The following is a 23,256-nucleotide window of genomic DNA, read 5'->3' as shown; positions in this document are numbered from 1 at the left end:
AAGCTGGTGTATTTATAGGCACTTCACTTCTACTACTTCTGCTCCAGTAAGAGAGGCTGTAACATACCCACCGCAGCCCCCTGGGCCAGTGCCCTCCCCTGGGCAATCACGGGGAGGGGAATCTCTGCTTCCTTTCACCAACTCTGTTGTCTTAAAATGGCCTTTTTTGTTTTGGCTGGCCCCAGCCAAGTTCAACACTCCTTCCCTGGAGACCCCATCTCCAGGAGTCTCCCCAGCTTCCTGGGCATTGCAGCCAGGGAGGGGGGTGTCCTTCAGCTGGGGCAAGGGCACCCCTATCCTGAGAAGGGACTTAGTCACAGTGTCTCCTCCTTACCAGCGCTGCCCCCACCCCAACTCTCCTGGCCCTGGGGTCTGAGCCTCCCCGACTCCAGGCTAGAATCTGGAAGAGATGAGACCAGGAGTCTGGCCAAAGTTGTGGGGGGCAGGTTTGGGTGCAGGGCCAGTGGGGCCGTCACAAAGAACAAGACCCCAAGCATGAGGCCCTAAGAGCACCAGGGAGGCCCTTCCTCCTTCTACACACCAAAGCACACCCTGTCCTACCAGAGCTGCTCCTTATTCTGCAGCCACTGCTGTTGATTACTAGTGTTATCATCCTGCCATTGCTATATCATCATAATTGCCAATAGCACACTGACTATAAGAATACACTATTATTAACCAATAGCACTAACACGGATTGCCTCCCTAGTCGGAACCAAGCCCTCACACCAGTGCACTGGATTCCACGATCTCATTTAGTTCTCCTATTAAACCTGTGAGGGGGTACTATTCTTATCCCCATTTTACAGAGGAGGAAATTGAGGCAGAGAAGCAATAATGCACAAGATCATGGGTAATTAAGTGCTGGAGCTAGGATTTAAGTTCAGATTCTCTGACTCTAGGTCCCGGACACTCAACTACCCCTCTACCTGCCCTACAGAGGGTGGGCCCTTTGAATTAAGATTTTGCTCTCTGGGAGGGCATGTTCCTTCAGGAGCAGCAGCACAATGACTCTATTAGTCATTGATCATGGTCGGAAATGAGTTTTACCAGACCCCTCTCCTAGGGCAGGGCAGGGTATGAAGAGCAGGAGAAACCGGAACAGAGGAAGATGGGAGGGGATGTTTTTGGGGGGAGGATGCTTCTGGTAAGTGTTCTGCAGCCTGGAAGTTTTTGGCCCCACCAAGAGGACCCAGAAGGAGCCTGGCTCCCTTCTAGATACTTCTGCCTGCCCTTGCCCTTTGCTCAGAGATGGCATCTCAGCTCCTGCCACAGCCCTGCCTTACTTTGAGCTGCAACAGCATTGAACTGAAGTCTCAACCTGAACCGGAAATGACCCCAGGGACATGCTGAATTTCCACGAAAAGCAGTCACTCTACCTCTCTCCTGAGGGTCAAATTTGACTAGCTCCTTCGTCCGCCAGGCCCAGGGCAAACAGCAGTGTATGAGGGAATATGACACACTGTGTGAGAGTGTGTGAGTTTGTGTGAATGTGCGATTGGGTAAGTGTGTGTGGATGTCTGAGTGTGTATGTGAGTGTGCATGTATGAGCGTGAAAGTGTGTGTGTATTCGTGTGAGGTGGGAGCTTGGGTATCAGTGGTGCGCCTGAGAAGGCTGACAAAGTAAACTCTGACTCTTGACCCTGTTTCCAGGGCAGGAGCTGAGGCTAATGCCCTCCTGAACTGACCCCAAACCAGGGTGCCTGTCTCTGCAGGGAAAGCATTCCTGGTCCTAGAATAGGTGTGGGAGAGCACCTGCCCAGCTCCCTCTGAGAAGCAGATGCACATAGCTGAGCTGGCCAGGCCTCTCATGGGAGCATTAGGGACTGCACAAGAAGGGCAGCATTTTCCAAGCCGTGACCTATGAGTGCAACCGCCACCAACAATTTTTTTTTTCAAAATAATAGAAGAGAATAAAATGGAAGATTCTTGCTTGTAATAAGGATGGACTTTTTATTAGAGAAAGAGAGAGAGATAATGAGTTCAGGGTCACCACACAACATGTACTTCTTACTCTACCGACAGTGACCTCTCCCCTTAGCTTTTATCCCCCTCCAATCTCTCCCCAGGATGACTGACGCCATGAATCACGGGTCCCAACCTCAACTGGGACCTCCCTCCTCGTCACCCTGCAATCTACTCAGCTCTCTTACCCCCAGAATACAAAATACTTTTAGACTTCTCCCCTCCACTCAGACATCCATCCTGTTCTCCACCCTTCACGTTCCACAGAGAGAAAGAAGATAGGAGCCCTTGGATGGGAATTCCTCCAACTGGGCAGAAAATCACAATACACATCTCTCCGAGGGCTCCCAAAGAACCCACACAACCACCTCCTCCCCGCAGTGACCAGCTCTGCCGCTCCGAGTAGCTAGCTATTCCCTGAGCCTCTGTGCTTCGATCTGTAAATGGGAATAAGAACACCTACCAGCACCTGGAAGGAACAAACAAAACAATAAAACCAAAGTCCTGCCTCTCAATATTGAAAAAATTAATTGAGAAATAAATTAATGAGGCTAAATGGGTCTCTGCAAATATACACTAAGAATTCATTCTCTACTTGCCCCACCCCATGGTTGGTTTGTAGGCGTGGTAACATAGGTCTATGTAAAATAAAATCTGTCATTTTCATTACTGAGTGTGCAATGCAACTGCACATTCACAATGATGTGCTGCCATCACCACCACCCATGACCAAAACACTTTTTATCATCCAAAACTCACTACTCATTAAGCAATAATTCCCCCTCCCCCTCCCCCCAGTCTCTGGTAACCTTTTATCTACTTTCTCTCCCCATGAATTTGCTTATTCGAGATATTTTATACAAGTGGAATCATACAATGTGTATCCTTTTATGTCTGGCTCATTTCACTTTGCGTCATGTTTTCAAGGTTCATCCGTGGCTGGGTTTTCGTCCTTTAGTCTCCCAGCCTCAGCTTCCATATAGGACTGGGGACCAGTCCACTACATGTATTAATAGTGAAAATGAACGAGAAGGGATTTCCTCGACAGAAGTTGGCGGGACAAAATTTATAAATCCAGGGCAAGAGAAGCCAAGTGCAAGACGATAAACCAAAGAGAGAGTGGGTCCATTCACACTTAGGAATTGGCAGTTCAAATAGTCACTTGGGCCACGTTCTCACAGTGGCTCTGGGAGGTAGGTCTGTCTCTACTCCCTTAGACTCTGGGACACTGAGACGTTCAATAAGCCTGACCTCACAGACAGGACAAGCAGGGGCAGGGCCCCACTCAGGCATGACCACCACACAGCCTGGCATCTGGCTAGTCTCTTGACACCTTGCCCAATGTTGTCAACTCAGTGGGGGACAGGGGTGTCCACGGGAGTGGAAAGTCCCCCAGGTGGGACTCAGTCGGGTCCCCAGTTATCAACGCCCAATACTAACCCTTCCCACCTGGCCATACAGCTCTCACATGATATTTTCATTTTGTCTTAGCCAAGTCACTGGGGCTGGTTATCTGAGAACCATAGTCAGGTGCTGGCAGGGGGTAGGGGAGCGGGGTTTGGGGACAGATGAGGCAGAGCCGCTGGGGGCGATGGAGAGGGATGTCCTAGCGTGGCCTGGCTAGGAGAGTCCTCTGATCCTTCCTACCCCGTGGGTGGTGGGCCAGGGTGGCACTGATGGATACCCATTGTGGGCAGAGGCTGGGTCAGTGGCTGCTTGGCCACTGCCACTGGAATGAGATGACTGGCACTGGGTGCCTCTCTGGGGGGATTTAGCTGCTCAGTTAGTCACAGGGCCCCTTCTCCAGATGGTGCCTCAAAAATGGTGTTGTTGTGTGGCAAACTGCATGAACATTCTGGATTATGGTCCCGTGCCTAAGGGTTCAGCTAAGTCAGTGCCAGGCAGAAGACCACCTTTGTGGGCTGTTTGCAACCCCCACCCTGACCCTCACTGGGTGTCCGCTGATGATACTCTGAGGTCTTGCTCACTGTGGTGCTGCAGGCAAGTACAGAGGAGATTCAAGAGCCGCCCAGAACTCTTCATGCTTCCTCCAAGCCCCTCTGACTTCTCTTTCTGCCCCCTGTGACCAGCTGTTTGCATTTGCAGTAGAACATGAATCCCAGCTCTGCTACTCACTAGCTGTGGGCTCACGGGCAAGTTACTTTCACCTCCCTGGCTCCCACTATCGTCACCTGAACATAAGAATAATAACATCCATCTCTCAGGGTGGTTGTGAGAACTGCTGATAGGTAAAATGCCTAGCACAGAGTATGCACTTAAAAAATAATACGGATAACGATAGACTGCAACCATTTACTGAACACTTAATTACACATTATGATTTTAACACATCTCATTTTAATCATAAATGGTCATTATTAATATGATTATTATGCATATCTTCCTGCTTGCATCTGGACTAAACAAAGAGATGGGGGGGGGGGTAGGGAAAGGACTCAAAGACCATAGGCCTAGGTGTTAGATTAAAACAAGGTCACAAATTTTTTGCAGCTCCTCCCATTGGGAGGTGGAGTCTATTTCCTCACTCTCTGAGGGGTGGCTTTGGGACTTGCATAACCAAAAGAATGCAACAGTAGTGACACTGCGGGAGTTCTGAGCTTAGACCGCAAGGGCCATGTCAGCTTCCATGTTTGGCCTTTTGGATCTCAGCTGCCATGTGAAGAAGCCATGTGGCCCAGCCAGTAGTCAGCACCAACAACTAGACATGTAAGCGAGGCCATCTAAGACCACCTGGCTCCAGTCGAGCCTCCAGATGACTGCAGCTGCAAGACTGAGGCCAGGAGAGACCACAGTAGAAGAGCTGCTGGGCTGAACCCAGTCCAAGCTGCTGACCCACTAAGTCATGAGCAAATAAAACGGTGACTGTTTTAGCCACTGAGCTGTGGAGCACAACAACAGCTAACAGTATAGTCTGTCAGCACAGGAGACGTTAAATTTGGCAGACTTAAACTGTACTCCCTAAGTGTTTGTCACACTAAGGAAAGGGAAATGATTTAGTCTGGTAATTTGCAAAATGCTTTGTGATTTTTAGCAGTATCTTCAGCCAACTTTTTGTGCAAAGAAAAATCCTAATATATAAAAGAGACATGAATAAAGGAATCCAGCGATACAGGTATGGGAGCTCATCTTCTGGGTATCCCCCACCTCTCTCCCTTCTACGAGGCACTACTGAGGTATCTGTAAGCTTGGTAGGGCAGTTTGAAACCTGCAATGCAGCCCAGCCCCTTACTCAACAGTCAAAGAAACCAAGACCCAGAGGAGTGAAAAGACACTGTTTCTTAGTGGCAGAGCCAGGACAAGAATGCAAGACCTTTGGGCCAGGGTTCTAACCACTATAGTATATGACCTCTGACCTGACTGACCCACCAAGTGTTAATCGAACTCTATACTGGGCACCAGCCTCTCTCAACAACTCTCTCTGTAAAGCAAAGAATATTATACCCACTGTACAGATGAGAAAACAGTGGGGGAAGAGAATTGGTAAAGAAGCAGGAAAATGGGCATTCAAGAGGAAGGCCCAGGGTATCAGGTCTTGGGGTCATCTGGTATAAGACTTACATGCATAGCCTCTGGACCCAGATTCTCCAAATTCAGTCCTCAGTTGGCCACTACTGGCTCTGACTTCTCTGGGGCTGCTGCTTCTTTTGCAGAATGGCGTTATAGTGTTTGCCTGTGGCAATCCCAATGAGTTAGCTCTCCAAGAACTAGTCCCCCTCTTCTTCCTTATTTGACCTGAGTGGCTATAAAAGTGGTTGCCTCAGGAGATGCATGTTTACCCAAAGTAAATCATGGCTCTACTACTCCCCTTTGCCAGTCACTCCTTGTGGTGGTTTGAAGCTGTATGGATCCTAGAAAAATGAGATGTTCTTAAATCAAATCCATTCTAATGGGTGCAAACCCATTGTAAGTAAGATCTTTTGATGAGGCTACTTCAGTTAAGGTGTGACCCACCTCACTGAGGATGGAACTTTAACCTATTTCCAAAGTCCTTTATAAACAGAATGAATACAGCAAGAGAGAGAGAGAAAGACAAAGGGAAACAGAGACAGACTGAACAAGCCATGAAAGCTAGAAGCTGAAATCACTGAAACCTGAAAGAGGAAGGAAGAGATTGGTGGATGCTGCCATGTGCCTCGCCACATGGCAGAGGAGCCAAGGATTCCCAGCAGCCAGTCTTCACGAAGAAAGCATTGCCTTGATGATGCCTTGATGTAGATACTTTCTCAGCCTCAAAATGGTAAACCAATAAATTCCCATTCCATGAATCTGCTTTAAGTGGCCTAGAAAACCAAAACACTTCTGTTCTCAGCCTCCCTCACAGCTAGGGTTGGCCAAAAAGGCATCTGGAAAATTTTGTCTTTTCAGGGAAGACAAAGCCTAGGAGAAGAAAGCCATTTGCCCATCACTTCCTGCAGATGAATGGATGAGCTGTCTGGGGCTACAGGTGCCATTTGCAGCCAGAGATGACAAACCTGAGAATCAAAAGTCAATACTTTGAAGATGGGGGAAAGAAAGATGAAAAGAACCTGGGTCCTGACAACATACCTCAGCTGCTAAACCAGTTCTGGACACCAACCTCTAGATTTCTCATTAGGTAAATAATAGCATCCTTAGTGTTGACGCTACCATGGACCAGGCTTGTTGTTACTCGAAGCTGAAAGCATTCTCAGCTGACAGTGCAGTGCCTCAAAGAATTGAAATAATTGCTTGGTGACTTCAGTAGAGTGCCTGCTATGGGTAAGCACTTGTTTGCATGGCTTTCCTTTGCCAGTCCCCTTCCCAGCCCTGAGGACAAAGGGCACATTGCCCCCAGTGTACAGAGGTAGCATTTCCATGAATCAGAAAGGCAGCATGGCGGGATGCAAAGCATCCTGGGCAAGGGAAGGCATCCTGAATAGCAGCTCCAGACTTTAAACCTGAATGAGGACAAGCCCAGTGTGAGCAGTGAGGGGACAGAAGGTGACAAGTACAGATGTTGGGGCCTTCTTTGTCTACTTCCAGAAGTAGACTTCTGGGCTGCCTCAGGTTATTACAGATGGTAGTAGTTCACCATCAGGCCCATGGTGGAGCCTCCATTGGTTACTACCACTGAAAACCATTACCTGATTAGCCAGGTCACCAAGAAAACTGGTTGTGTCCCAGTGCTTTTACTCAACCCCTCTCCTCTATAGGAGATAACAAGCATCATCTGGTGTCCTGCTGAGCTGATATCTGAGTCAGCTCATTTCTTCTGGTCTCACCCACCCCCTGCCACCCTCCCCCTCACACACACCTTTTGCTAGCTCCCCCTAGGAACGCTCAGCAAGCAGAATCCTCTTTTCCTTATTGTACAAACTTCTGAGTGCTGTGTCCACTTTGAGGATCCTATAATCTTTGAAGCACTAGGAGCCCTTTAAAATATCTCCTTACTTTAAAAGAACAGGGGTGAGAACACTGGCCTGGGGGTCAGGATGCCCAGTTTCCTGTCCTAGTTCTGGCATTGATTTGGTTGCTAGTCTTCAGAAAGTTACTCTCCTTCTGTGTGGGCTTTGCTGTAGTGAGGGAGGTGGGCCGAATTTATAAAGAAAGAATCTTTCTTTCTAAAGATATTCTTCTAGCATCAGTGCCCATGGGGTCTTTCCCAGCCCCCAATTATTGTAATCCAGAAAGTTGATGCGGCTGCCTTGGGATCCTTTCCCTGTCTACCTCCAGCCAGCATGGGTTGCTGAAATACCACCTGATTTCAGTAGCGGCTGGGACAGAATGTGCTTAGGAAAAGAATTGCGCAGCCACTGCTGCCTTCCTCCCCTCCGAATAAAAATCCAAAGCTAATTACACGTACGTGGGCTTGTTTTTGCTATGCTAGCATCCCTGAAGATCGCCTACCAGCCCGCTGCAGATACCAGCTGTGTGACATCAGACTAGTGAGCTGATGCCCTGTGCCTCCATTTCCTCTGGCATGGGGACACGGAACAATACCATAGAAATTGCTGTGAGGACAAATAAAGACATGCAAATCGCAACTGTGTGTAAATTCTTTTAATCAGAGCATGAGCCTAGGGCTTTGCTTCTGCTTGAAAATACAAACACTCGCTGGAAGGAGAGGGAGTCATGGTGGAGGGCAGGGAAGGCAACAGACGGCGAGTCTGATCCAGTGCTGCTTCCCTAGGGCTGCTCCAGCCCATGAAGCTGCTTTTTGAGCTGTGTCCTCTCAGCGGGGAAAGCTGGTCCCTTCAGAAACTACTGAGGGATGTGCGTGACTGCCAGGGTGGGGGCTGGGGGTGCTGGAACACCGAGGGAGTGAACCCCAGATGTTATTTTCTACTCAGTTTCAGCATCTGTTCTGAAGCCCTCAGACATTTTAAAACTTTTAGTCGGGAGGAATAAGACAACAGACTTAGTTTTCTGGAGGACAACAGTCTCCCAGCCTCCTTTCCTCTCGCCCCTGCCTGCTCATCCCTCTAAGAGGCACCCACAGACTCCCCAGCTGGCCCTGGGCACTGAGGTGGGTCCCAGGAGGCCCCTCCCAGGCCAGCAAGCCTCACCCGGGCCCTGGCAGGACACTATGGGGCCCTTCGACTTCCATAGCCATCCACCCCGATGGCAGGGCAGCTGCGGCCATGGGAGATTGGGACTTTGCTGGAGACTCCATAAGTTCCAGTAACTCCAATGTCAGGGACAACATCCAGCCTGAGGGATTTCACCCAGTCCAAGGTGAAGGAATCCACTAACTGGCTGAGCCCTCTATGAGCAGGGGCTATTCCTAGGATACGGATAAGCTCTAATGCACCATCCCAAGTTGAGGAGGGCACGCTGCACACCAGGCGAAAGGTACGATTCCAAGTGTCAAATAAATAATGTGTGTACAGTATGGTACACAACCCAGCCGGATGGCCTGGGTTCAAAGATGACCTCTGCCACTTACTTGCTACATCCCTTAGGGGATAGAGCCCTCAATTTTTTTGTACATTGGTTTCCTTATCTGAAAATGGGCATAAAAATAATACATCCTAGGGCTACTGTGAGGATGAACTGGGCTAATTCACATGAAGGACTTAGAAGAGAGTTTGTTACATAGTAAATACTTAGCAAATGCTAGCTGTGAATCTGCACAGAAAATGACTGGAAAGACACACCCCAAACCTCTAGCAAAAATGATTTCTGGGGAGTGACTTAGGCTAAAGTAGATGGAAAAGATCTTAATAAGGTACTTTGTTTTTGCTTTATTCTTTTCTGTTCAGCTTGTTTTTTTTACAGTGAACATATATGTATGTCATTTTTATAATTTAACAAATTAAATGTTCTTTAAAAGAAAATAGGATGTAAGAGAAAATGCATGGGGAAGGGGTCGGAAAGCAGCATTGAGTTCTGATTCATATTTCATTATATATGCACACATATGTATATATGCACACACACACATATATATGCTTTCCCGTGTAACCTGTATAGTACCCAATTTTCAGAGGCTCAGAAAATGTAAGCCACTTGCTCACTCATGGGGCCTGACTCCAAAAAGTATTTTGGCTCCATTGCATGGCCCCTTAGTTTCTTATATAAAACAAGGGTGGAAAACAACTTCTCAGGCCCCTCTGGCTCTGATACTCTCTAGTCCCCAATGGCCTTGCTGAGCTCCCAAAATCAGTGCCGGCCAGCGCAGGGACTTCCTGGCTGGGCCAGCCCTGCCTCTCACATGCCCAGATGCCCAGTAAGCCCATCCCAGCTACAAATCCCCACCCCCACCCCCATCCCCACCCCCACCCCCTAGCTGGAACACCTGCTCTCCAAAGCAGAGACCAGCCCTGTCACCACCCTCTGCCCCCAAGTTCTGGAAAACCCACCATGATCTGAAAGCTGCTAAACATACGAAGGAAAAGCAAATGAGCCGCTGAGCAGATGGCAGCTGCTCCATGTGGGAGCCCGAGCAGCCGGGCCTCACGCTCCGTACAGGCTGTGCCCCTTGCCCAGGTGGGAGGTGGGGAGACCCCCAACTCACCCCAGCCGCCTCCCGACACAGGATCTGGGCTGCCTCCGCCCGGCCCAGACCCAGCTGCAGCCACACTGGGCATGTCTTGATGAGCTTCTCCAGGACGCTGAGGCCCCGGCGAGGAAGGCAGTTCTTCGGGGCAGCCGGTGGACAAAGGCCCGTACCATCTTCCTCCTCCTCTTCCACTCCCTCTCCTTTGCCAGCATCTTGAACAGGACTGAGAGAACAGAAGCAGGTGATCAGCCCAGCCAACCCCGAGAGGGTCGATCACAAATGGGGATTTGTTCCACCATGTTTATTCACCTAGCATCCACGTGGCCAGTGGCCAATTGGAGAATGAAAAATGAGCAAACCTTGGTCATCACTTGTAATAAAGCGGGTGAGCACACTGAAACAACCCGCTACAGTACAAATAGGAAGGGAGGAAAATAACACTGGCACCAGCACAGCGCCAGGCAGTTAGCTAATTCCAGCCCAGGGTGGGCTTAAGCAAACACAGGGGGCATTTGAGCAGAGTCCTGAAGAGCAGTTAAACACTTTTTTAAATTGACGTATAACTTACAGACAGTGAAATGCACACACCTTCAGGGTATAGTTAGACAATTTTTTTTACATATGCCTATGCCTGTGTAAATACCACCAGATCAAGATAGAGACCTGTGGTGCCCAATTTCACGGCCACCAGCCAAATGTGGTTATTGAGCTGCTGAAGTATGGCTAGACTGAATGGAGACATGCTGTAAGTATAAAATACACTTAGTATGAAAAAGTAGATCAAATATGTTATTAATAATATGTTATGTCGCTTACCTGCTGAGATGATAATATTTTGGGAATACTGGTTAAATAAAACATTAAGATGAATTTCACTTGTTTCTTTATATATTCTTTATATGTCTTGTAATGTGGCTCCTGGAAAATGTAAAATTACCTATGTGGCTTGCATCCTATTTCTATTGGACAGTGCGGATACAGAATATTTCCAGCCCCATAAAAGTTTCCCTCAGGCCTCCTGCCAGCTGACACGTTTGGCCCCGTTGGACCCCACCACCCCCAGGATGAGGATATGTCAGCAGGTCAGGGAATGAGTGAAGAGGGCACAGCAGAGCCCAAAGAGAGAGCCGACTTGGGGAAAGGGCAGTGCCTACTTCAAATGCATCTGTCAGATTCAGAACAGCCCAAACTCTCTTCAGCCACACTCCTCCCCCAACATTGGCAGGTTAGTTTTGATTCCAGAAAAGGAAGAACATCATTTTGCAGCTTGGCACCTCCAGTCCTGAGTTGGTGGGCTTTGCAATCTGATTGCATTCTACCCCAGGGACTAAGGCATTCACGTCTCTGCAGGGGGTGAAGCACTTAATCTGACAAAGGAGGGTGGTTGTAAAGCCTGAGAGATGTGGCTACAGCCTCTCATTCTGCCTTGTGTCTTTGTGAGGCAGTCCCAGGTAACAGTGACCAGGGCTGCCATTCAGGAAGCTTCCGGAGACACGTGAGTGTGTGTGCATGTGTGAGAAATGAGCCCTGTTAAAGGACATAGGAAAGTAGAACCACTCCCTGGAGGTGATGGCAGTGGAGGGAACAGGATGCCCAAGCGACAGACTCGGGGAGCCCCACGGGTGGTGGAGCACTTGAGAAGTGCTGGGTTAAATAAGGTCCACCTGTGTTCTATTTTTGAAGCAGCAGCATTTTGCAAAGACATGGCCGTAAAGACATGTCTGATTCTAAACAGGGGAGCAGAGGCTGATGCGCTGTTCAAACTCATGGGACCACAAATCTGTGGGTTTTTGTGAGTTTTGGGAGATCTTGTGGAACAGAATTTGGGAAGCCCTGTCAGTCATCAAACTCAACTGCTCCACTTTACAGACAGGGAAACTGAGCCCTGGGAGAGCTTAAGTGACTCACTGAATGTGACATACTACAGAATAGGGTCCAGAATCCAGGCCCTGCCTCTGTCCCTTACCCTGTAACTGCTGTGTTACAGACAATATTTTAACTACAGCCATCATCACCACCTGCATTCATTCATACACTCATTCATTCATCTGATGGTTCATTCATTCACTCACTACCTCATTTAATGAAAGAATACCACTTATACTCCCCAGGAGTTCAAGAATTCCTTCAGGAGCTGTTGCTGTGACTTGCCGCTCATCTCCAGTATCTGGATGCCCCTCTGCACAACAGCCACAGCTGTTCCCGGGATTAGAATGGAAAAGCCACAGGGAATCCTGAATATGCTCCTCCTGTCCCCTGCCATCCAAATGGGCCACTGGAGAGTCCTCAAACTTGGTTTTCTTTCTCTCTTTTTTTTTTTTTTTAAGAGCTGGAAAGCACATGGACAACAACTCTGCATTCCCCAGGCCCAGAGAAGTTAGCCCAGCAAAGGTCCAGCTGGAGGGAGGGGTGGGAGGCAAAGAGCAGGAAGGTGGGCGCTTGGTCAAGGCAGGGATCCTCATAAGATACAGCACCTCCTCTAAAAGCGATGTTGGTATCCCCTGGCCCAGGACCCGGGCCTTCCACACACCTGCTGTGCTGCCCTGGAGGTGGCGAGCGAAGAGGAGAGGCCAATAGGGTGTTGAATGTCCATAAGCCAGCTCTACACAGAGTTATTTCACGTGTTAACTTATGGTATCTCCCAACCACCCCAGTGAGATGGACATAACTTCCCTCTGCCCAGTGCTATCCAGAGCCCAGGAAGCACTCAGCGGTATCTGCAGCTCAGCCAGTCTACTGAGCACCTGCTGCAGACCACGTGAATCTCCTGGGCTCTGGGATACAAGAATGAAGTAGAATATGATGGCCAAGGGGTGGGTCCTGGATGTGACACTTCCACTTCTGAATCCCTTCCTCCTGGCCTGGCAGCCTAGAGACTAGCGGGGAGTTGCCACACTTGTTGCCCAGGGACCAGGGAGAAAGATTCTTTTCCTTTCATTTTATACCCCTGACCCCCAAGCTGCTGGTGGGAAGCTTAGGGGTCCCATGAGCTAATACAGGATAAATCCCCTCTGCTCAGGCACCCTCCACCTTATCAAGCCTGAGCTCTGGGGGCCTTAGAGAATATCTAATTCAGCTGTTTGAAGAGAAGCCCAGAGAGGGTGAGAGACTTGCTCAGGGTCACACAGCTAATACTTCAGGAGCATTTCAGGAAAAACAATTTGGATTTCTTGAGTGTAGTGAAGGGCAAATATTGTTAATAGGTTGTGCAGAATTCTTACGGAGGAAACCACCAAAGTTTGGGCAATATCTTCAAGAACCTCATTGGGGAAGATGGTAGGGTGGGTGCAAGATGGGAAGATGCAAGAAAGAATGGGTGGAATTTAATTTTCCTCTTGAGAGGGGTGGGTTGGGAGGGAGAGGGGAACAAGGAAGCTGAGACGGAGAGAGGGAAGAAGATGGGAAAAGGTGGGGCTGGTGGGCTCCCCAGGGTGACAGGTACCGTTTCCAGGGAGAGGAGTGGCAGGAGGTCCCTTAGAGCAGGGACCAGTGAATGTCCCGGTGAGGTTGTCTGCACTCACGTGGCGCGGTGTAATTCTCCCCGCTGACTTCCCCGCACCTAAATCCTCCCAAAGACCCACATTTCTCACAAATGCTGTGTGTAGCCGTCACCTCTGTGTCCACAGCCTACAGGTCATGCAGAAGGAACAGAGGGAAGCTAGGTGGCCAGGAAGACATCAGCTCCCAGGGAGGTGCCAGGAATCACGGGCCTGGGGAGGTGGGGTGAAAGTGGGACAAAGGCGTCTCATTTGGAGGTCAAGGCTAGGTGGCCCAGCCGACATCGATGCAAACATTTTCCCAGCCCTGAGAGGTGGTCCCAGTATCTCCTTGAATAAAGACCTTAAAATGGTGACCAGAAATAGCCAGAAGAGACACACTCTGGGGTCAGGGTGGGTCTTTCAATCCCCCTTAGAAACACAAAAATACCTTCTGGTACCCAAACACTTTACAATCAGCCTCAAACCTTCCCTAGAGGCCAGCTAGAACTCTTAATAGCAGGTGGAAGTGAGGGCATCTGGGGCCAATTTCCTCTCCGCCACTATCCACCTCCTTGGCCTTGGGCAATCCTTTCCACCTCTGGCCTCAGTCTCTTCCCTATGCAACGAGAAAGGCGTGGCCTACAGGTTCTTCTGCTTGCCGGGTGGCCCCCGGTGGGACCTGGGCTTTTGGGACAAGGGGCCATGCCTCACAGAAGTCCCAATTTTCCCTGTAGAGCCAAAGCTGCCATCAAATAAATAGGCTCTAGGAGAAATGAGGTGTTGGCCTCTCATTCTTTTGTGGTATGAATACTTTCTGAGCAACTGCAAGTGCCTGGTGTTGCAGAGGCTGGGGGTTAGAGCAGTGAACAAAACAGAAAAAACAAAACAAAAACACCTATGCTCATGGACACCGTGAATGAGAGCAGGTTAGATGATGATGCACCCTAAAGAGGAAAGTAAAGGGCCTCGAGGGGGAGCGAGCAGGAGGGGCTTGCAGTTCAAAATGGGTGGCCAGGGAGGCCCTCATTGAAAAGGTGACTTCTGAGTAAACACACCTGGATGCAGGTGTCTGGGGGAAGAGGTGGAAAGGGTGACTTGCCTGTTCCAGGAGGAGCCTCCAGGAAGCCCAGGTGGGGGAACGAAGGTGAGAATGAAAGGAAGTGAGGTCAGAGGGGTAGACAGCCACATCCCTGGTCCTTGAGGTCCCCATGTAAGAATTCTGGAGCCACTGGTACTTGGGGAGTGGCTCTAAATCCAGGTGTGTAGCATTCTGGGTCATTTCAAGTGACGTGAGAGCCACTGGAGGGGCTAGCTTTAAATTCACCTATAGGGAAGGGGCCGGGTTACCAGCTAGTGACTGGCCGACCAGCCTGCAGGTTCCTTGGCAAAAGCAATGGGCCCATTAAAATTTGGGGGGATCTGGGGGGGGGGGTCTCTGAGCACATGGAGATCCCGTGGGAATCTGCAGAGATATTCTAGTCCCCCAACCCCTGGGAGTTCCACTTGCTTCCTGAGGGCACAAGGCTACTACTTTCAGGGTGGCTAGGTGGTACTCTTGTCATCTCACTCTCTTGTGACCATGTCCTTTCCTGCTCTAAACATTCGGTGGCTCCCCACTGCCTAACAAATTCAAGGCATTCCCTTTCTGACTTTTCCCACAGATTCCCCCTATAACAGACTACTCTCATTGCCCAGACAAAACCTACATTTCCTCCACCTGGAGATCCTACTCAGGTGGCTCCATAACCACCTGCAGTTCCTCTTTGTTTTCTATTTCTTCCTCCTCAAATTCTCTTCAGCCGGTAGGCAAAGATTTCTTGGACAGACACAGAAAGTAATAACCATGACTGAAAAAATCTGACTGTATCAAAATTTAAAACTTCTGCCCACCACAAGACATTAAGAAAATGAATAGACAAGCCACAGGTTGGGAGAAAATATTTGCAAAATATATGTCCAACAGAGGATGAGCAAGCCAACTGGAAAAAATGAGCAAAAACTTGAACAGATACTTCACCAGAGGAGATACACAAATGGCCAGGAAGTCTCTGAAAAAGTACTTCAAGTCATTAGTCATTAGGGAAATGCAAATTAAAACCACAATGAGATAACCACCACACAAATGCTAGAATGGCTAAAATTAACACGACTGACACCATCACATGTAGGCAAGGATGGGAAGTGTGATGGGTAAGTTCATGTGTCAACTTGGCTAGATGCTAGTGTCCAGTTTGGTCAAGCAAGCAACTGGTCTGATTGTTACTGTGAGGATATTTCATGTATTTAAATCTTTGACAAGTTGGTTGCATCTATGGCTGATTACATCTACAACCAACTGAGAAGACTGCCTTCAATGGGGCAGTTGAAGGCCATAAAAGGGGAACTGATGATTTCGGCAGTCAGAGGAAGAATTTCCATCGCTACTTCAGCTAGCCAGCTTCTCCTGGGGAATTCATTCGAGTTCCCAGTTTGGGGCCTGCCCTGTGGAATTCGGACTTGCCCATCCTATACTTGCGTGAGCCAACACCTATAATAAATCTCATAATATTTATATTATACACACGCATATACATATATATATATATATTTATATCTCCTATCAGTTCTGTTTCCCTGGAGAACCCTAACACAGAAAGTAATCAGAACTCTCACTCATTATTGATGGAATGTAAATTGGTGCAATCACTTTGGGAACAGATATGGCAGTTTTTTTTATGAACCTAAACATATACCTACCCTATGACCCAGCCATTCCACTCCTTGGTATAAATCCAATGGAAATGAAAATGTCCACAAAAAGAGCCATATGTGGATGTTCATAGCAATTTTATTCATAACAGCTAGCGCAGGTGACCATCAATAGAGAGTGGGTAAACGGGTGACGGAACAGCTACACAGTGAAATACTCATCAGCAGTAAGAAGGAAGGAACTGCTAACACCCGACCACGTGGAGGGATCTCAGGGACATTATGCCAAGAGAGAGAGAAGCAAGCTGCAAAAATGTACATACCGTATGGATTCAATTATATGAAGTTCAAATGGTACAGTTAAGATATGTATATTGACATTTTTATCATAGGTAAATTTTACACTGAAACAATAAAAAAGAACCAAAAATAAATGTTGAACTCTAAGGATATGCAGGTTAACATATTCAGGGGTTAGCGTACTTAAGTCTACAACTTTCTTTGAAACGCAAAAAAAAAAAAAAAAGAGTTGATGGATAGATACGTGATAAAGCAAATACAGTAAAATTAAAAAAGTTAAAAGTTAGAAGGTGGGTATATGGATGTTTTCTGTAAAATTCTTTCAAATTTTCTATATATTCTAAATCTTTTATTGTAAAATGTTGGGGATAAAGTTCTCCCCATCCTGCAAGAGCCATTTATATGAAGCTCGTCTACCGTATTGGAAGCCCTGGGTTTGAATCCAGGCTGTGTGACTTTTGGCCAGTTATTTGATCTCTCTGGTTTCCAATTTTAATTACCTATAAAAAGATAATAATTGGCCCGACCTAGTACGTTTACTGTGAAAATTCAGGTACTTAGCACAGTGCCTGTCACATAATTCAGTCAATGCTAGCTATTGTTTTTCTATCCTCCAACCCACTGGCTGGAATAGTCTCCTCCTCTTCGCTTTCACACTTTTTCCACCTATGTAGCTTATTTTAGGACTTGGCACATGGGACTAGCGTGACTGCAGTCCACATCTGGGCATCACTTGTCTTGAACCCCAGACAACATCTGGCCCCAGTGGTGAGTTCAAGTTCAAGGGCCTGGGAAGTGCGTGGCTTGGAACAAACACAGAAGTCAATTTTCTTAGCATAAAAACAAACTGCTTGGTGGATCCCTCTCGCACCCTGAGCCTAGCTGGTGTGGATGAAAAGACAAATAAGATGCAGGAGCCTTACTCTGACAAGTGCCAGAGGGGCCAATCTCAGCTGCTCAGACAAAAACCCTTGAGAGACCTGAGGCTCTTAAGATACCACTTCCCACGAACTGCGCAGTCTTCTCAATGATCTCCTTTCTTTCCAGGTGGGCCACTGCAGACCTAACAAGTCAGGCTCACCACAGAGGCTTGCTCAGGACCCCTTAGTGTTTTGGCAGAATTAAAGATCTGAGGGTCAGAGAGGAAACTGAAGAAAGTCGAAGGTTCTAGCCCCCTCCCTTCAAGCAGGCAAAGTTTACAAATAAGAGAAAGAACAGCCGCGGCTGGGGAGCTTTGTGTCTCCGGGTCTTGCCCCAGGTCACAGGAGTGGTACAGTCCTTAGGGGACAAAATGACATGGGCACCTGCTCTGAAAAGGCTAATGAAGGGTCAGAGGCTGGGGACAGCAGCCTTCATGTATGGATACCCTTGTTGACTTTTGGACCTCTTGATGTCTCTGGGTGCCCATTTCCGGTCACAAAATATCCGGGCCAGTGCTGGAGCTCACAGCTAGTGGTCAGCTCAAGTAGGACTGCACAGATGAAAATGCCTAAAGCTGGCAACACTTTCAGCTTTGCCGTCTGCACTGCTGGCTGTTGTCACCCAGCCCAGCCATATCAGCTCCAACGGCCATGGACCGTCCCTGAGCCCATACAACATTCGAGTATGTCATCTGCTCGGAGAGCCAGTGACTCCCACACCCACGCACTCCCCCCTCCTCAGCCAAACTCAGCAGAAGCAGCCACAGCACCTTGGATAATTAATGGCATTGTTAGAACAAAATAAAGAGCCTCAGAAACTTCAGAGCAATTCCACTCGAAAGAGAAATCGCTTCAAGACCATTTTCCTTTCTGCTCGTGGGGAATGGAGCAATTAGCTCTTATCAGCAGTCAGAGCAGCCTTCAAACCCCACAGGGGCAGCTGTCCATGGACACCCAGGCTGTCCCCACCCAGATGCAGTGTGGTCCAAGATTCAGGACCACCCTCGTGCTGGGCTGCAGGAAGCAGGCCCTCGCCTCAGCATTCCAGCTCTTGGGGGATTTTCTCACCAGCTCTTAGGAGTAGGTGAACTGGCGTAGCGTGTGCATGGGTCCGGGGTGTGGTGCCTGCATCTGAGTCCGGGCCTGTGAAGCCTGGTGGGGAGAGCAGGGGCTGCCCCAGGGGCCAGGGGAGCGGCTGGCTCATGTGTGGGCTCAGAGCAGCGTGAGCAGCAGGCTTGGGGTGTGGGGCCCTGGGTGGAGACCGCCTGTGTGGAAGGAAGGCCCAGAAGATTTTCAAAGACTGCAGGCTTTGGGCTCCCTTTGTCAGCCCTGGGGAAGCAGCTGGGGGATTTCAGCGAGGTCAGGTGAGGGGGACTTGTACAGACCTGGGCAGAACTCAGGGTGACGGTGGAGGGGAGGACCAGGAAAGGCTGTCACCATCTCCACCTGGGAGGCTGCTCTGAGCTTCGAAAGGATAAAAGGGGTATGTCGGGATGGGCAGGTCTCATCTCTGCCCCCAAGGATGTTCCTGGACAGCCTGACGACTCTGGACAAGGCACCGTGGGGTGCAGAGAAGGCTGGAAGGGGGCCTGAGAATGCCAGCCAGAGCAGCACCTGCCTGTTTCATTTATAAATTGAAACACCTCTGTGCTGATTTGAAGCTGTTATGAACCCAGAAAAGGCCATATATTTTTTAATCTGTTCTTGTAGGTATTGACTTACTATGGGTGTGAACTTTTGATTAAATTATTTGAATTGAGAAGTGAACCACCCAATTTAATGTGGGTCTTAATCCTTTACAGGAGTCCTTTATGAGAGAAACACTGAGAGAGGGAGCTTAGAGAGAAACACCTCAAAGATGCTGTGTTAGTTAGATTCAGTTGTCAACTTGGCCAGGTGAGCATACCTAGTCTTGTTGCTGCGGACATAAGCCAACCGTACGTGAACCTCATCTGTTGCCAATTACATCTGCAGTCAGCTAGGAGGCGTGTCTGCTGCAATGAGTGATGTTTGACTTAATTGGCTGGTGCTTAAATGAGAGATTGCAACGTAACACTGCTAGCAGCTCAGCATTCCTCATCTTGGCACTCGCAGCTCAGCCCAGGCCTTTGGAGATGCAGAAAGAAGTCACCCCGGGGAAAGTTGTTGGAACCCAGGGGCCTGGAGTGAAGACCAGCAGAGACCATCCTGTGCCTTCCACGTAAGAAAGAACCTCAGTGGAAAGTTAGCTGCCTTTCCTCTGAAGAACCAACAAAATAAATCCCCTTTTATTAAAAGCCAATCCGTCTGTGGTGTGTTGCATTCCGGCAGCTAGCAAACTAGAACAGATGCTAAGAGAGGACCCACAGCAGCTCAGAGAGGAAGCTACCAGAACCAAGAACTGAAAGCAGTGAAATCCGGGAGTGAAGGACCCGCAGACGGCAGCTATGTGTCTTGCCATCTGACAGAGGAACCCCGGATGCCAGCAGCCTTTCTCCAGGGAAGGTATCGTCCTGTTGATGCCTTAATTGGGATATCTTCATGGCCTTAGAACTGTAAATTTGTAAACTAATAAATCCCCAATAGAAAAACCAACCCATTTCTGGTATATTGCATTTTGGCAACTTAGCAAATCAAAACAACCTCGCAGGGCACTGTGTGTGGTCATTCTGTGCACTTTATACATTCTGCAAACTCCGCATCCTCATATGAAGGGGACTGATAGCCCCCTGTAAAGAGGACACTAGGCACAGAGAAGTTAAACAACCCTCCCAATGTCAACGGCTAGTAGGTGGCAGAACTGGATTCAAACCCCACCACAGTCTTGCTCTGGAGTCTATGCTTTTAACCACTATACTTATTCAGTCTCTCAAAAATTTTTTCTTTAAATTTTTATTTTCCATATTTATGTATCTTTATAGTACCTGACAAAGAAAGGGTGTTCAATAATATTTGTTATTCCATTTGAGAATATATACATACATACACAGACATACATAAATATAAATATATAGAAATAATTTCTAGAAGGATGTCAAAGAACTCATATTACTTCTGAGAAGTGCAGAGGGATTGTTGAAATTTTTATAAGTAGGATTAAAACCACCTTGTTATAGGAGCAAATCCCTGTATCTCATATACCTGCATGCAGAGTGGAGAGCTATCTGCTTTGGAATCAGACGAGCCCTGGCTCTGTGCTGCTCACTGGAGGACCTGGACACTTTATTAACCCCTCTGACCTCCCTTCTCTTCTTCTGTAAAGTGAAAGTATAACCAGTGGGAGGGTATCTGTTGGGAGTAAACGAGGCCAATGGGCGGGCAGGTAGCACGGAGAGGGCATTTGATGCGTGAGGCCCATCACTGGCATTATCAAGAGCAAACCTCTCCCCACTGCATGGGACATGACTCCCAGGGGTGGGAATCTTCCTGGCAACATGGGACAGGGCTCCTGGGAATGAACGGGGCCCTAGCTACATGGGATTTAGACCAAAACGGGGAAGAGAAATGAAACAAAATAAAGTTTCAGTGGTTGAGAGATTTCAAATAGAGCCAAGAGGTCATTCTGGAAGTTATTCCTATGCAGCATAGAGTTATCCGTTTTTAGTTTTTGGGGTAGCTAGAGGGAAATACCTGAAACTGCTGAACTGTAATCCAATAGCCTTGATTCTTGAAGATGACTATATAACTATAGAGCTTTTACAGTATGACCATGTGATTGTGAAAACCTTGGGACCGACACTCTCTTTATCCAATGAATGGACAGATGAGTAAGAAAATAAGGGCAAAAAATAAATAAATAATGGGGTGGGGAATATGGAATGTTTTGGGTGTTCTTTTTACTTTATTTTTTTTAATTTTTTTTCTTTTTTGAGTAATGAAAATGTTAAAAAATTGATTGTGATGATGAATGCACAGCTAGATGACGATCCTGTGAACCACTGACCGTACAATTTGGATGATTATATCATACGGGAATATATACCATATCTCAATTGAAAAAAAAAAAAGCCAACCTCAAAGAGCTATCGTTGAACTGTCAGGACGACAGCAGATCCCTGAGCTCCCAGAAGCCTGGAACTCCCTTCTTCTCTTCCGAAGCAACACCTCTTTCTTGAGTTGGGACAAGACTGCCCCGAGGCCCAGAGGGGACTTTTCTCTGACCCCGGAGTCCTTGGGAGGCAGCTCTGCCTCAACCCTCGCAGAGTCAGAGGCAAAGATGGCAAAATGATAGGATATGGCAGAGCTAAGTTATGATTTGTGGTCTCTGTGAACCTAAACCTATTTCTTCTGCCAGTGCAATTTCCCCATGACAAGTCCAGCTGCTTGGAGGTGGGGGGTGGTCGGTCAGTCCTGGAGCTTGAGCACCCGTGTTGGAAAGTAATCAAGGTGGGTCCTGCCGGGGGATCTACCGGCCATCTGAAGAATCAGGCCCTTGGGGTCCTCTGACAGTGGCCACCGGGTCACCAGAGCAGAAGCCAGAGGTCACTGGGCCCCTCTCCTCTGGCAGTTACAGGGTTTGGGCTAAGGAGCAGCAGCTGATAGCAGAGGGAAGGCTATCTTAAAACTCCTGATTTTGTTCTTCTTGCTTGGTGTTTTGCTCAAAGTGTAAGGGTCAAACTTAAATGATTCCAGGTCAGGCCAACAACATACAATTTATTCTTGGCCATGACAATTTCAAACTTTTCTCTTGTGATCACTGTTATAAAAAGTGAAAAAAGGGGAAGAAAAAAAAAAAGGAATGGAGTTCTGGTACAACGCTACAACATGGATGAGCCTTAAAGACATGATGCAAATAAGTTACACACAAAAGGACAAACATTGTATAATTCCACTTCTATGAAATATCTAGAATAAGCAAATTCACAGGGACAGAAAGATTAGAAGCCATGAGGGGCTGGGGGAAGGAGAATGGGGAGTTACTACCTAAAGAGTAAAGAGTTTCTGTTTTAGGTAATGAAAAAATTTTAGTAATGGAAGATGGTGATGGTAGCAGAACACCTTAAAAGTAACTAATTGCCTCTGAATTCTACACTTAAAAATGGTTGAAATGGCCAAAAAAGAAAAGACCCCGGCACACAGCTAACACTTAACAAGTGCTAACTACTCAAATGAGCTGGAGGGCCCGGAGATCAGTTGATGAAGGAAGCAGGGGCTGAATTAGACACTCAGGTAGAGCAGAAGAGGTGGGCAAGCACGCCCAAAGTCCAGCTGGAGCATCTGGGCTGTGTGGAGCAGGGGGTGCTAGTAAAGCACCTAAGAAAAAAAATCACCCTGATGTGTAGTGACTGCTGATTTCCGTGTTGGAAGGACTTATTCACCTTTGCCAGGTCAAGCTATCAAAGGTTTAACAACCAGCTCACAAAAATCCTGAGTATTTAACAATAGGTTCTTGTGGGCCTACCAGCTGCAGCACACCACTAGAACTCTAAGGCTATCCTCTGCCTCGAATGTCCCTGACAATTGAGCACCCCCCTCCCCACTCTACTATCCCTATTGAGCAATTGTTCTGTCTGCTTGAATATTCAAACGACAGGGAGCTCACTACCTCACTGGGCAACCCATTCTATGCAGCAATTCTGACAACTTCCTTCTGTTGAGATGAAATCCATTGCCCTTAAATTATTCCTTTTGTTGCTATTTCTATACTTTAGGGGCATAGAGACACCTCACCCACCCACATCCAAACTGCCCAAAGCCCAAAGCCCTTCAGTTACGTAGAGATGACTTATACAACTCCCATCCCAGGGTCTTCTCCAGGCTGAGCAGTTCCACTCGTGTACACATATACCCAAAGCCAATATTTATCAGCTCGTTTCTTGTGGCAGACACTGTACAGGGTATTTTACTTACACTGTCCCAGAGAATTTGCACATCAAGTGCTCCATTTTTAATAAGAGCTTTATTGAGAGAGAATTCATATCACACAATTCACCCATTTAAACTG

The 23,256-nt window shown here is 47.9% G+C and overlaps 1 protein-coding gene across 1 annotated transcript in view; it reads right to left on the bottom strand.

Moving 5' to 3' along the window:
* RIN3 (Ras and Rab interactor 3) overlaps nt 1–23,256 on the bottom strand; it is a 124,676-nt gene that overhangs the window by 74,612 nt on the left and 26,808 nt on the right. The window contains exon 2 of the mRNA XM_077123391.1: nt 9,962–10,169. Within this exon, the coding sequence (XP_076979506.1) occupies nt 9,962–10,169 (208 nt within the window). The remainder of the gene's footprint in view (nt 1–9,961; nt 10,170–23,256) is intronic.

Source organism: Tamandua tetradactyla, chromosome 12 (assembly GCF_023851605.1).
Source record: "Tamandua tetradactyla isolate mTamTet1 chromosome 12, mTamTet1.pri, whole genome shotgun sequence".
NCBI classification, from domain to species: Eukaryota; Metazoa; Chordata; class Mammalia; order Pilosa; family Myrmecophagidae; genus Tamandua; species Tamandua tetradactyla.
The sequence above is the reverse complement of the archived record's forward strand: the minus strand, read 5'-3'. Positions and strand labels throughout refer to the sequence as shown.